The 12,639-nt window shown below is 38.1% G+C and overlaps 2 protein-coding genes across 3 annotated transcripts in view; one reads left to right on the forward strand and one right to left on the reverse strand.

The window, feature by feature from the left end:
- Positions 1-12,639, forward strand: part of LOC100617582 (protein kinase C zeta type-like) — a 56,964-nt gene that overhangs the window by 25,171 nt on the left and 19,154 nt on the right. For both annotated transcript variants that reach the window (XM_007506184.3, XM_016427205.2), the window contains exons 4-8: positions 2,740-2,867; positions 2,989-3,056; positions 4,169-4,338; positions 5,112-5,150; positions 6,293-6,409. In XM_007506184.3, coding sequence (XP_007506246.2) covers positions 2,740-2,867; positions 2,989-3,056; positions 4,169-4,338; positions 5,112-5,150; positions 6,293-6,409 — 522 coding nt within the window. The remainder of the gene's footprint in view (positions 1-2,739; positions 2,868-2,988; positions 3,057-4,168; positions 4,339-5,111; positions 5,151-6,292; positions 6,410-12,639) is intronic.
- Positions 7,333-12,639, reverse strand: part of LOC130454521 (transient receptor potential cation channel subfamily M member 2-like) — a 78,343-nt gene continuing 73,036 nt past the window's right edge. The window contains exon 2 of the mRNA XM_056798726.1: positions 7,333-8,757. Within this exon, the coding sequence (XP_056654704.1) occupies positions 8,731-8,757 (27 nt within the window). The 3' untranslated portion in view covers positions 7,333-8,730. The remainder of the gene's footprint in view (positions 8,758-12,639) is intronic.

The raw sequence follows: 12,639 nt of genomic DNA on the forward strand, positions 1-12,639 counted from the left end.
ATTCTGATTTGAAAGATGTTCATTTCTTCAATATTGTTTGTGCCTTCTTTAATAAGGTGTTGACTTTTTACATGAATATCCTATATCACTGTCATCACTTCTCCTGAATTTTCTTCTACCTCTCCTACTGGATCATTAAATCTCTTTTTTGAGCTTCTTCCATCAATTCGTTTTTAGGCTTGAGAGCAATTCTTATTTTTATTGCAAAGTTTGCATGCAGAGGCATTGATTTTGTGTAGACTTCTACTGAGTTTGTGTTTTGGTTTTCTCTGTCACCAAAATAGCTCTCTGTGTTGAATTTCTTTTTCATCTTTTTGCTCATTTCCAGCCCTTTCCTTTCCATTTAAAAAAGACAGTTAAAATTGAATCTGTACCTGTGGTGATGTGAGTACTGCTCCAAGTTTAAGGTTCTTTGTACAGCTGCCCTCAGAGTTAAATCTGGGGATCAATCTGCTTACGGCCCTTCAAATTTGGAATCATGAAAGCAATGGTGTTTTCAATACCCTTCTGCTCTATATTCTGCCTTGTGAGTAACCTTAAGCACCCTTTTCTCCCCTGGAACAGTGACCAGGGAGAGTCTGATTCTCTCCTGTGGCTACAAGCACTGGTCTCTGCTAGCCCTCTCCACCCTGAGAATCTCTCCCACAGACTGGGATCTGAATATAAGCAATGCAACAAGAATTGCCTTAAGAGTGAGTGAAGGGACCCCATGTAATCTCCTTCTAAGCAATTGTCTGATCCCCCACTCATTTATTATCTGGGGCTTAATGCTCTAGAAGCCTTTCCTGTTACTTCAGTTGTGGTCAAGGCCTGCTGGCTTGGTGGTCCTACCCTGGTGCAATGTGTTCCACTTCTACCTCTACCACAGTCCATCCCATCTGTCCTGCTAGCTTTTCTAAGTTGTTTTGTGCTGGAAAATCAGTTGTCTTTTTTGTGTTATAATACTGCTCCAGAATTCATTGTAAGACATTTTATCAGGATTTTAAAGGGTAATTTGATAGAGATCAGGTGAGAGATCACTATATTCTCTATCAATTTGACTCTGCACTTGGCTTTTATTCTTATAAATTTGAATTAGAAATGAGACCCCTAGCAGAAGAATTTGAAGCAAATATTTTTCCCCTCAAATACCTGATTCCCTTCTAATTTTACTACATTGGTATTGTTTTGAGGGGAAAACAATTTAATTTCATGTAAGCAACATTATCCATTTTACCTTGCTGTCCTATATATCCCTCATGTGACCATGAACTCTCCCCTGTCCATTAATATGTGAGTCAAAAATTTCCCCGTTACTCTCATTTCTTTTATATCAACTTTTGTATCTAAATCATGAACCCATTTGGAATTTATTTTGTTATGTGATGCAAGAATATTGGTCCATTCCTAGTTTCTGCAAAATGAATTTTCAGTATTTTCAGGAATTTTTGTTATGTAATCAGTACTTAACATTGAAAATGGATTAACCTCCTCATTTTACTTGTGAGGAAACTAAGGCAAAAACATAGGACGTGGCAGGGCCACAATTTGAACCCAGGTCTTCTTTCAAGATATGTTCCATGGTCTCTCACAATGTGAGGTGTTACTCCTCCTTTGTGTAATGAATCAGTTGAGAAATAGAGTTGAGACCTGCTATGTGCTCAGTCCCACATGCCTAGGAGTCACATAGCAGTCTGCCATTGCATGGAGGCTTGTTTATTACATAGTTTAGTGATCACATACTTCTTTGGCACACAGTCAATTTTATACATATATGTTTCCATGCAACTTAACAGCAAACACCAAGCCTAAGTAAATACTCAATGAAACATTGTTGCTATAGATGAATGACATAACAACAGTGTGATCTAGATGTTAGTTATCCCTGATCTTAGGATAGTCATTGTTACTTTTGGTCAGCTTTCACAATCAATCACAATTACTTAGGATATGGATAACAAAACATTTCATACCTAGGTGCATGATTAGAAGGTTAATTTGAGACAGACCAGATTTGGGGTTTCCTTCAATTTACATGTTCAATTTTTTTTGGTGTTACTTTAAAGCACCTGGCAATGTTGCCTGGTTTCTATCTGCAGTGGAGTGTGTCTTGAAGGTTATTGATGTTCTTGGCTTCCCTGGCTTGTAATAAAAGTGAATGTAACAGTGGAGATGAAAAAGAAGGGGGATAATGATCTTTATGTTTATTTCTGTGAATGTAAACTTTTAGGGTAATAATCTGGGAGGATTAAGGTATGGTATGTATATGTGTGTTAATCCTATAAGTATTTGCTCTCATAGTACTTCTCCTGTATTGGGGAGGAGACAATCATCTTAACGAGACCATTGTAGTAAGGGATGTTGGAGAGAGAGAGAAGTCACTGAGAGGGATCAGTGGGAACCTCATTTTCAAGGAGCTGCCTTGCCAGGCTCCCATCTCCCAAACTGTGACTTTGCCAGACAGTAAGGATTTGTCAGCTTCCCTCAGTCTTCTAACTCCAAGTCCACAATTTTTAACACTGCTAAAAAAATTGTGTATGGCTGGAGGGATCCTCAGAATTTCATTAGTGGGTTCATTCTGCTGAGATTTCCTCTGAGGAAGGACTTGAACAGTGCCACCTGGAACAATGATGATGATCATTGTAATGATCATCACAATAACTAACTTTTAGATAGAACTTGAAGGTTTACAAAGCATTTCCTCTCATTTGAATGACATTTGCAAGTCTCAGCCAATGGGATACCTTTCCTTTTGTACAGTATCATGGAGCTCTTGCTACAAAACCTTCAAACTCAGCTTCACTATTACCAACATGTTTTACGCAACAAAGATGAATCAAAAGGACACCAGAACATTCAAGGCTGCTGAGCATATCCTACAAATCTTGGTGAGATTCTACTCCCATTCCCTTCTACCTCCTCTGTCCCATGCTACCTTCCTTAGCCCTGTGTATTCAGGCTTGTTCTAGCCAGGTATACAGAAGTCCCCTTCTCTCTTTTTGTTTCCAGCTCAAGGTATTGTTTGGAAGCAGCAAGCTTGGCTCTCAGTATTGTGGATGCAGTGGCCTTTCACTGAGGTGAGATTCCTTCAAGACATCATCAGCTCAGATATTAGGGACCAGCAATTTCCATTTCACTCAGATGTTGCCCAGGCTGTTTCTTCTGCTTCTTAATAGAAATTCCTTCTTTCCCAAGCTGTAATGGATAAAATCTTCCAACCAAGAAGCCATTAAAATATTTTAGACTCCTTATTCTCTTTCTCAGGTAGAAAAATATTCATTCCCCATTACTCTTTCCAAAGATAAGTTTGCAACTGTTTTCACTTTATAACTCCACATGAAAGGAATAACCTAGGAGGCATCAAATGAGTGCTTAGAAAATGATTGATTAATAAATACATATCAACATTACCTTTCTCTAGAATCATATATAGGCTCCAAGCTGGAAGGGACAGTAGAGGTAACCTGGACCATTCTCTTCATTTACAGATGAAAAAATGAAGACCCAAGGAGATCCCAATAACTTTCCCCAGGTCAAAAATAGTCAGAGTTTGAACACTTGATCTTTGATTTTAAATTCATTGTTCTTTCCACTACTCTAAAGAAACTACTGAAAATAATCAGACCCCACAGACACTTGTAAACATACAAATAAGTGATGTTACAGAGCACTGCCAATTCCGTTGTCGTGGATAAGGTGGTAAGTGTGGAATCAGAAAGAACAGAGTTCAAATTTTCTCTCACTTACCAGATGTGTGATGCTATGCAAGTCACATAATCTGCCTTAGCCTCCATTTCTTTCCTCTATAAACTGAGAGGGCTATATTTGATGGCTTCCAATGTCCTTTTCAACTTTAAATCTACAATCATCTCTAAACCTTTATTCCAAGTCAGCCACTTCTCTCAAGAGTGTTCTCTGAATAACTAAATTTCAGAAACTAAACCAGTGGTGTCAAACTCAAAAGGAAATTTCTAAAGCCACTAAATTATACATCAGCAAGGTCCCTATAGCCTGCATTTTGGCTCAGAAAAACATATACATATATATATACATATACATATATATATGTATTACTTTATAAATTAATAAGCTAACACATTAAAATTAGATTGGCACTACCCTTAATATAGCTCATGTGACTCCTAGGAAGGTCTGTTTGAAACCACTTGTCTGAAACATTAATTTCCAGGTCTCTGAAGAACAGCATAGCAACTGGAGTAGATATACTCTGCACTTTCAAGAAGGACTCCTCCAACCTTGTCCTGGACAAAAAGGTGGTTTCCTGGGAGCTGACTGAACAGCTCTGTAGAAGAGAGCTAAAACACCTGGTTATAGACAATGATAGCCTTATTGTGAATGGTAACTAGCTTGACTTTTGGGATATGTGCCTCTCTTTCTCTGGGTAGGTTCCCTTTCCAGAAAACAACTCACCTGCCCCAAATTCTTCTTTCCTTTCGGGTCTCCTTTGTTTTCATGGTTTCTCTCTCACTCCTGGGAGCACTGGCCCTCAAAGTGGTGACAAACTATGAAGACATGGGGAGCTCACTTCTCAAGATCAGAAGAGACTGGATTATTTTTAGACTCCTTCAACAAAGAAGTATGCCATGAATGCCTTCTTGAATGCTGAAGCACCATTTTTCCCCTATGGGCCCCAAACCAACTCCTCTCCATTACTCCTTTAACTTTTTTGCCCACAAAGAGATACCCTACTCAAATTCTCTTCCTCCCTCTCTCCCCCCTCTATCTTTACTTCCCTCTCTCCTTCTCTCTCCTTCTTACTCTCTCTCTCCTTCTCTCTCTCTCTCTCTCTCTCTCTCTCTCTCTCTCTCTCTCTCTCTCTCTCTCTCTCTCTCTCTGTCTCTCTCTCTGTCTCTCAACTTTCTTTATTTCTTCTATCTTTTCTCCCTCTCTTTTCTCTTTCTTTTTTGGCCTTCTTTTCTGTACCTTTCCCAAAATCTTGTGTTTATGTCTCTTCTATCCCATTCTCTTTTTTTCCTCTGCTATTCTCTTCTTGTCTTCCCTCCTTTCATCTGCTGTCCCTTGCCTCGTCCTTCCCTGCCCTCATCTTCTCTCCAAAACTTGTTCCCTCTGAATTTTTCTTTCTTCTTTTATTTTCCCTTCTCAAACTACAGGGTATCAACATAAGCTGCCAGGAATCAGATCCACAAAGAGTAAGTTTTAGATTTCTTTATTGTCTGTATCTATATTTATATCATTCTCTTTAATGAGACACTACAATGAAAGATTTTTTTTTATCTTTTTGGGAGTAATGTAGGGCAGAGGATTAAAAGTGGTGTTAGGGATTCTTAGAATTAGATACACTATTAGATATGGCCAAAGTTTAGACTTCATTTACTCATTTGTCTATTCTCTTTTTGCTACTCAAAATATATATAAATAGTTCAAAAGGGAAAATTATCCCATGGGCCTGGGAAAGCAGGCTGTCCCTATCTCTTTCTTGTTCAAAATTAAGAGTCAGACCTTGTGGTCTTTGTAATCTTCTGATACATTGAGGGGATCTCCCAACATTCCAGAGAGACTTGTGGCTCTCCTTATATTCTTCATTCACCAAAGTTGCCCAATAGTTTTCATTAATAATGTTTTTATTCTCTGCTCCTTCAATAACTACACTCTCTCAAACCAGTGTCTTGCTCGGTTGCTCTCAGATTTGAGACTCATCAGAAAAGAGATGATAGATAAATTTATGTGAGTTTATGAGCACTGTTCAAAACCTTGTAGGGCACCTACAGGAAGGACTTAATTAAGTAAGAATCCAGCAAAGGAGACTAAAACAGGATAATCAGAAAAGTCCTAGGACAACCAGGAGAGTTTTGTTATGAAAATTAGAGAATTTGGGTATCAAGGAGTGCAGAGAGCTTAAGAAGAATGAGGATTAAGAAGAAGGCCATTAAGAGATTTTTGCAATTTCATTTGAATGATGAAGTTGAAAACCAGACTGTAGTTAAAAAAAAAGAGTAGGAAGAAGGGAAGTAGAAGCACCTTTCATAGATAGCATTTTCAAAAATTTCAATCCCAAAGGGAAGAGAGAGATAGGAAATGATAGCTATCAGGGATAGATGGATAAAATGAAGGCTGTTTTTCATTTGGGGTTGAAGGAAAGCTGCCAGTAGATGTGGAGAGTTTGAAAACAAAATGAAACAATGGGAATACTAGAGAGATTCTCTGCTGGGTGAAGGATGAAGTAAAGAGAGCACATATTTTGGCATTTCCTTCAGAATATATGGGGACAACATATTGTCCTTTCTACACCCACTCCTGTGGCTGAGATATATGTTCTCATCTATTGTTTTAGGAAGTGAGGTTGGTATAGGACCTGTCACCCATATCCCAGACCATGGAGAACCAGGAAAAATCATGACATCACTGACTAGTGGCCTCCTGATCCGTGAATCCCCTGTAAATGCTATAGGTAAGAAAATATATTTTCTTTCTTTTATACTGGCATTTATCTTTGCTTTGGGCACTTGTTTTCAATTTTGAGATATGGAGTGACCTTCATAGTCTGAGAACAGGACAATCACTTATGGGCGAAGTTTGTCATTAGGTTGTAAGATTTGACAATTTCCTCTGTCCTATTGCTTTCTGCCCTAAAATTTGCTGTGATAGTAGCCTTTGGATGAAGATCTCATGGGGGATTTTGCTATTTCTTTTGTTTGCTTGGGTGTATACATATAATAGCCTATTCTTTTTCTTTGATCATTTCTCAACTGTGGAATGACTCTTTTAAAAATAATTTTGTTAATTTATAAAACATATACATTCATAATGTGTATTAAATATTATATAGGACACATAAAATTTATAATTGTCCCCTCCAATGTAGAAATATTTTCTTTGTTCCTTATGTGAAAAATTCCCCCATTCTAACTCTTCCATCCCTCTTCGTCCAGTGCTTCCCTCTTTATCATCCCTTCATTCTTTTTTGGAAATCATTCCAATATCATAGACTGATACACATGCTGAAATAGAGAAATATAAACTGAGGAAATTATTTCTTTAGCAATGACTACTCTGGCTGGCTTATGACTATAGAGAGTTGCTAGAGGGAAACTTGAAAACTGTTTGGGAGTAATGGAGGTAGTAATGAGAAATGCTGAGGGATGCTATTACAGGGATGCTACCACACAGGGGAACTGCCCTGGGGAATGCTCTGAGATTTGCCTACTGATCCCTACTGATGGCTGATGGATCAGTATCTGTTTCTAACTTCCTCCTCCCCTTCACTCCCTCCCTTCTCCAACACTCTCCTTCCTGCCTCCCTCACCTCCCACTTCTTCTTGAAGCTTTTGGCTTCTTCCCTCCTCCCTTGAGTAAAGTATAAAGATACTCTTTTCTTTTCCTTTTTCAAGTCAAGGGGTTTATTGGGATAACAGGATAGGAAACTGAGGTAAGAGGGATGAGGATTTCCCTCATCTATAATGAAGGGAGAATTTGAGGGTTTGAGAGAGTAGTCCATTCACAAACTGTGACTCTAAGACAGAGAGATGAAGGACAACAGCTGTTTAAAATCTTCTTTTACTTCACAAAGTCAGCAAGGTCTCTCAGCTTAATTAACCCCAGAAAGAAAACAAAGTCCAAAGTCTCCCAGTTTCTCCTGTCCAGCTCAACTCTCAAAGAGACAACCAACTCCAAAAGCCAATTTCTCCTTCTTCTCCTCTCTCTGTCATAGTTTCTCCTGGCCAGCTTAACTGCCTGAGTCAGAGAGCCAAAGTTAAAGCCAAGTTTCTCCTTCTCCTCTCTGTGGCCAGAAACCCCCAACTGCCACTCCTGGGAACATTCCATTTGGAACCTTCCTCTTGATTGACAGGCAGGTTAGGTCCCCAGCTTGTTTCTTGCATCTTGGCTTACAAGTCCTCTCTCTCTCTCTCCATGTCTCTACCGCAAAGCCCCCCTTTTATTAGCAAAAAATGTAACTTTCATTTTTCAATGATACTTACCTTAATAATTTTATCTATCTTAACTCTTTGCTATCTGAAATATACTCTACCCCCCCCCATTACAAAATGCTAAACTCATCTTAGCTGTTCTATCGAAATGCTAAGCTAAGAATGGGTTATAGGAAAATGGTTACATGAACATAGTTTCACATAACAAAGCAAATAACAATTTCCAAATCATCTCAACAATTCCCCTATCATTAAGAATATGCAAATATTCTAATTCCTAATGTCTATAAATTCACTAAGTAAAATTTCCTATCACTAATAAATGCTAACCTACAATCATAATACAATATAACTTCCATGCTTCAGAACTTCTATGTCTCTACTTTCTTAAGCCTTAAACAAATTCAATAGGCTATTACTAATGTTAGTAGTTAGACTATTAATAAACTTACTCTAAAAAGTTAGCTCGTTAGTCAATTAGTAAGTTTAGTACAGATTTAAATATATACATCATTCTAAATTTCTGTGCAAACTCATGCAGAAAAGGATATTACTTTCTGTTTGAATTTCCCACAAAAATTTCTCATCAGTGTGTCTTTGTTATCATGCATGTCATGTAATTACCCATTCCATGGATATCTTATTTTGCTATGTAGGATGTACATGCATACATGTGGTGTTTACATGTATGACACAGTCTTACACTTATTCATGGCCAAAATTTCAAAGTTCCAAAGTCCTTCCATGTCCATTCATGTTGCCTGTAGAAACTCTTCCATCCTTTCTGCTCAACATATCACTCTTCTGTCTTCCATCACTTGATTGAAGACTTGTGTTCTTCAAGTCAGGATCCACTGCAATAATCAGGAACCTGGGAACACACAAACAAACCACGAACATGTGTGCAAGTTAGTTTTTTACATATGTGTGCAAGTAAATGTGAAAAGTTACTTTTGCATGGAAGTGAGATGAAATTTTTCAGTAACAGAATGTATCAATTTTTTGTGTGTGCAAGTAAGATAACATGATTTTCTTCATGAATGGGGGTAAGCTTTTTGCATTTGTACATCTTCGTGTTTACAAGTTAGGTCAACTTGTGTTTTTCCTCATGAAAGGGGGTTAGCGTTATGCATAGGTTTTCAAGTCTTTGGTAAGAATAATGACATCAATTTTTTTTTCTTTCAAGGAGGTTTATCATATGGTTACTGTATGTAGTTCTTGGATGGTTACTATATGTAGAATTTGGAGATAGTTCTTTTTGTTTTGTTACTATGTCAGGCAGAGACTTTTATATCTTATATTGAGGCTTTGTGGCTGCTAATCTTTCTCATGCAAGGTTTTACTTTCATATTACTGTGTTACTGTCTGTATATTTTCAGGGTTCTATCCTTTCATTATTTTAACTTGTGCAGGGGTCTCTCTACTCTATTCTGGTGGCAAGTATTCATGTGCTTTCCTGTGTTTCTGGTAGGGACTGCATTTGCTTATCAATTATTTTCCTAGGGCTACTCAATATTATGGTTGTGATGCAATTTCACATGTGAAGCATGGAACCATGGATCTCTTTGATCAACTTTTATAGCTATTGGGGTTGTCATTATGACTGTAGTAGGTCCAATCCATCTTGGTTCTGTAGGAGATTCTCTATTAAAGTTCTTGACATAAACTTTATCACCTGGTTTTATCTTGGGCAATGAAAAATCTAGTGGTATTCTTTGCACAAGCAAACCCAGTTTCCTTAGTTCTTCAATCCTATGTTGTATCTGTTTTAAGCATTCATGAAGAACACATTCACCTCTTAACATGGATACAAGTAAGGTGGCTTTACTGTCCTAAGATGCCAAAGAGGGCTGCCCATACAGAATTTCAAAAGGTGATAGGTGCAGGTCAGTCCTAGGCCTGGTTCTAATGTTGAAGAAAGCAAGGGACAAAACATCTGCCCATTTTAAATGTGTTTCTGAACAGAGTTTACCTATTTGTGTTTTTAACTCTTTGATCGTCTGTTCGACCAGCCTGGAACTTTGGGGCCGATAAACTGAATGGTAACTGCACTTAATCCCCAAGTTCTTATAGATTTCTTGTAGAACCCGGGAAGTGAAGTGGGTCCCCTTGTCCGAGTCAATGGTATTGGGAATGCCATGTCTAGGTATAATCTCCTTCAATAGAAATTTCACTACTGTAGCTGTGTCACTTTTCTTATACGGACATGTTACAACCCATCTAGTCAGTCTATCCAATATAACCAATGCATATTTGCATCCCCTTTCCTTAGGCATGTTGATATCATCAATTTGAATACAGTGGAAAGGCATATAACTGAGTGGTCTGCCTCCCAATGCAACACTCTTAAAATGTCCTTGATTTTATCTCCTGCATGTTTCACGTGCCTTGACTAGTTCTAATGGCATTTGTAGTCATTCCTGGTGCTGTCCAATATCTCTTTATGCTATCCAAAATCCCTTGTACTCCGTAATGTCCCTTTGCATGAATTACGGTGCATAGATGTTGATAGAACTTTTTAGGGAGAATAGGATTACCCCCATGAGCAATACAGATGCCTTTGATCAGTTTAGTAGCTGCTCTTTCCATGAATGTATCTCTTCTCTGTCATAGGCTTTAGTAAGATTATTCCTTTTGATCAGAGAGAAATGCAGCACATGGTGGGAACCGAACCTAACAGCATACTTTGATGTTATGTCTGCTCTTTCATTGTTAGGGATATCCTGTCCTATCCATAAGTGTGTACCTTACAATGAATTATGGCCACCTCCTTAGGAAAGTCTACAACATTAATAATACTATCTATAAGATTGCCATATGCAATTGGTTTCCCAGCTGAAGTTTTATAACCTTTGTTTTTCCATATGTATGATGACCAATGCACAGTGGAGAAAGCGTAGTGTGAATCCAGAAATATATTAGCTTTTTTCCCCCTAGCTAATTCCAGGGCCATGAGCATAGCCTTAAGCGTGGCTCCCTGGGTGCTGACATGAATTGGCAACGATACATGCCAAAGCATTTTGTCATTGTCAACAACCGCTGACCCTGAGAATGTCTCTCCCATCACGAACATAGGAGGACCCATCTGTGTATAACTCCATTTCTGAATTGATAAGAGGTGTATCTTTCAGGTGTTCATTTGGCCTATGCATGAGTTCTACTATCTGATCACAATCATGCAATACTACTCCACCCATTGGCAAATCAGGGACCAGAGTTGCTGGGTTCACCTGTACAAATCTATGAATTGTGATGTTATCATTGCCTAACAAAATGACTTCATACTGGGATATTCTTGCATCGGTGAATGAATATGTACTCTGTGACCTTAACAGTTTTTCAATTTCGTGTGCAGAATACACCAGAATACACATATCTGTGGGTATGTCATATTTAGAAGTCACAACTTGAATTTTTTCAGGTTCTTCCTCAAGTTGCTCCAAGTAACAACGGATAGTGCTTCAGTGAATTCTTGGGTAGATGCAAAGAAATTACCCCATATTTTTCACATTGTAATGTTGCCTACATCTTGCACAAAACATCTTGTCCTAAAGATTGGCTAGGCATGATGAAATCAACAAGAAGTTATGATCTATGGTGAGAGGACCTAGTTTAACCATAGTGCTTTTGAGCTCAGGGACCTATTGTCTTTGTCCCATTGCTCCAGCTACAGAAGCCATACCCCCTATGTCGGTATCCCCTGGACTTGTCTTTAGGACAGACTTTGAAGCACCAGTATCCAAGAGAGCCTTAAGGTTTTTCTTCCCCACCTTAATCCATACCTATGGTTCTGGCCTGTGTGTAGGTAAAGAGTTTATTGCCACCGAATTAGTACTCGTGTCTTTGCTACCCTCTGCCAGCTGCATATGTAACTCAGTTAATTATTTTTGATTTGATCCATTCCCAATGAAGTCTTCAATGGTACATGAAGCTAAACCATCACAGTAGCTTTGGCTGGATATCCCTTTGCCACTTAGAATGCTGACTTCAAGCCTGCCTTTTGAATTCTTGGTGGTTATTCCAATTGAGAAGAATTCCATTCCATCCTGATTTTCAAATTTAACTGAAATGTCACCTCCACTACTTGGAATATGATAATTATTTTCAAAAGTAATTTCAGCTTCATTATCAGTTAGTTTTTACTTAACTAAATCACTCAGTACTGGATGAAAGGTACTAGCTTCTCGATTCCAATTAGATGTCATTTCTGAGGGTATATCTGCCATAAAGCTCTTGGGAGAATTAACTAAGTTAAATGGGACTTCATCTGTGAATGTTTCTAGAGTCTTGTCATATTTAGCAACAGTAAACTTTAGGGAATTGAAATTATGATTTTTGGTATTAGTCACTAACTTTTTCTTGAGTTCTTGTGACTCTTTCTTTTTCTTTTGCATAATTCAATACTATTATCTATTCTACCCTGGAAAAATTTCTTAAGGAACAATCTGATTTCCCTTACAGACTTTTCCTGTGTGGGTACTATAGGTCTTATCAAAGTCTCTCATCTCATTTGCAATTGGAGATGTTATTTCATTAATCTCTGCCTCATTTTCTTTAATCTGGCTCTGCCTTTCTCTTGCTTTATTGAAATGGCTATCATTCAGAGAGCATTTTCTTATACCAATTTCACTATTTCCCAAGCTTTTTCTATTATTTTTATCTGTAGCCTCATTATTACTACTTTTTCTACCTCCAAGTGTCACCCTATGTGCCTGGCTTCATAATTCTCTTCTAACCACATCTGAATACTTTG

Source organism: Monodelphis domestica, chromosome 5 (genome assembly GCF_027887165.1).
Source record: "Monodelphis domestica isolate mMonDom1 chromosome 5, mMonDom1.pri, whole genome shotgun sequence".
Classification (NCBI taxonomy): domain Eukaryota; kingdom Metazoa; phylum Chordata; class Mammalia; order Didelphimorphia; family Didelphidae; genus Monodelphis; species Monodelphis domestica.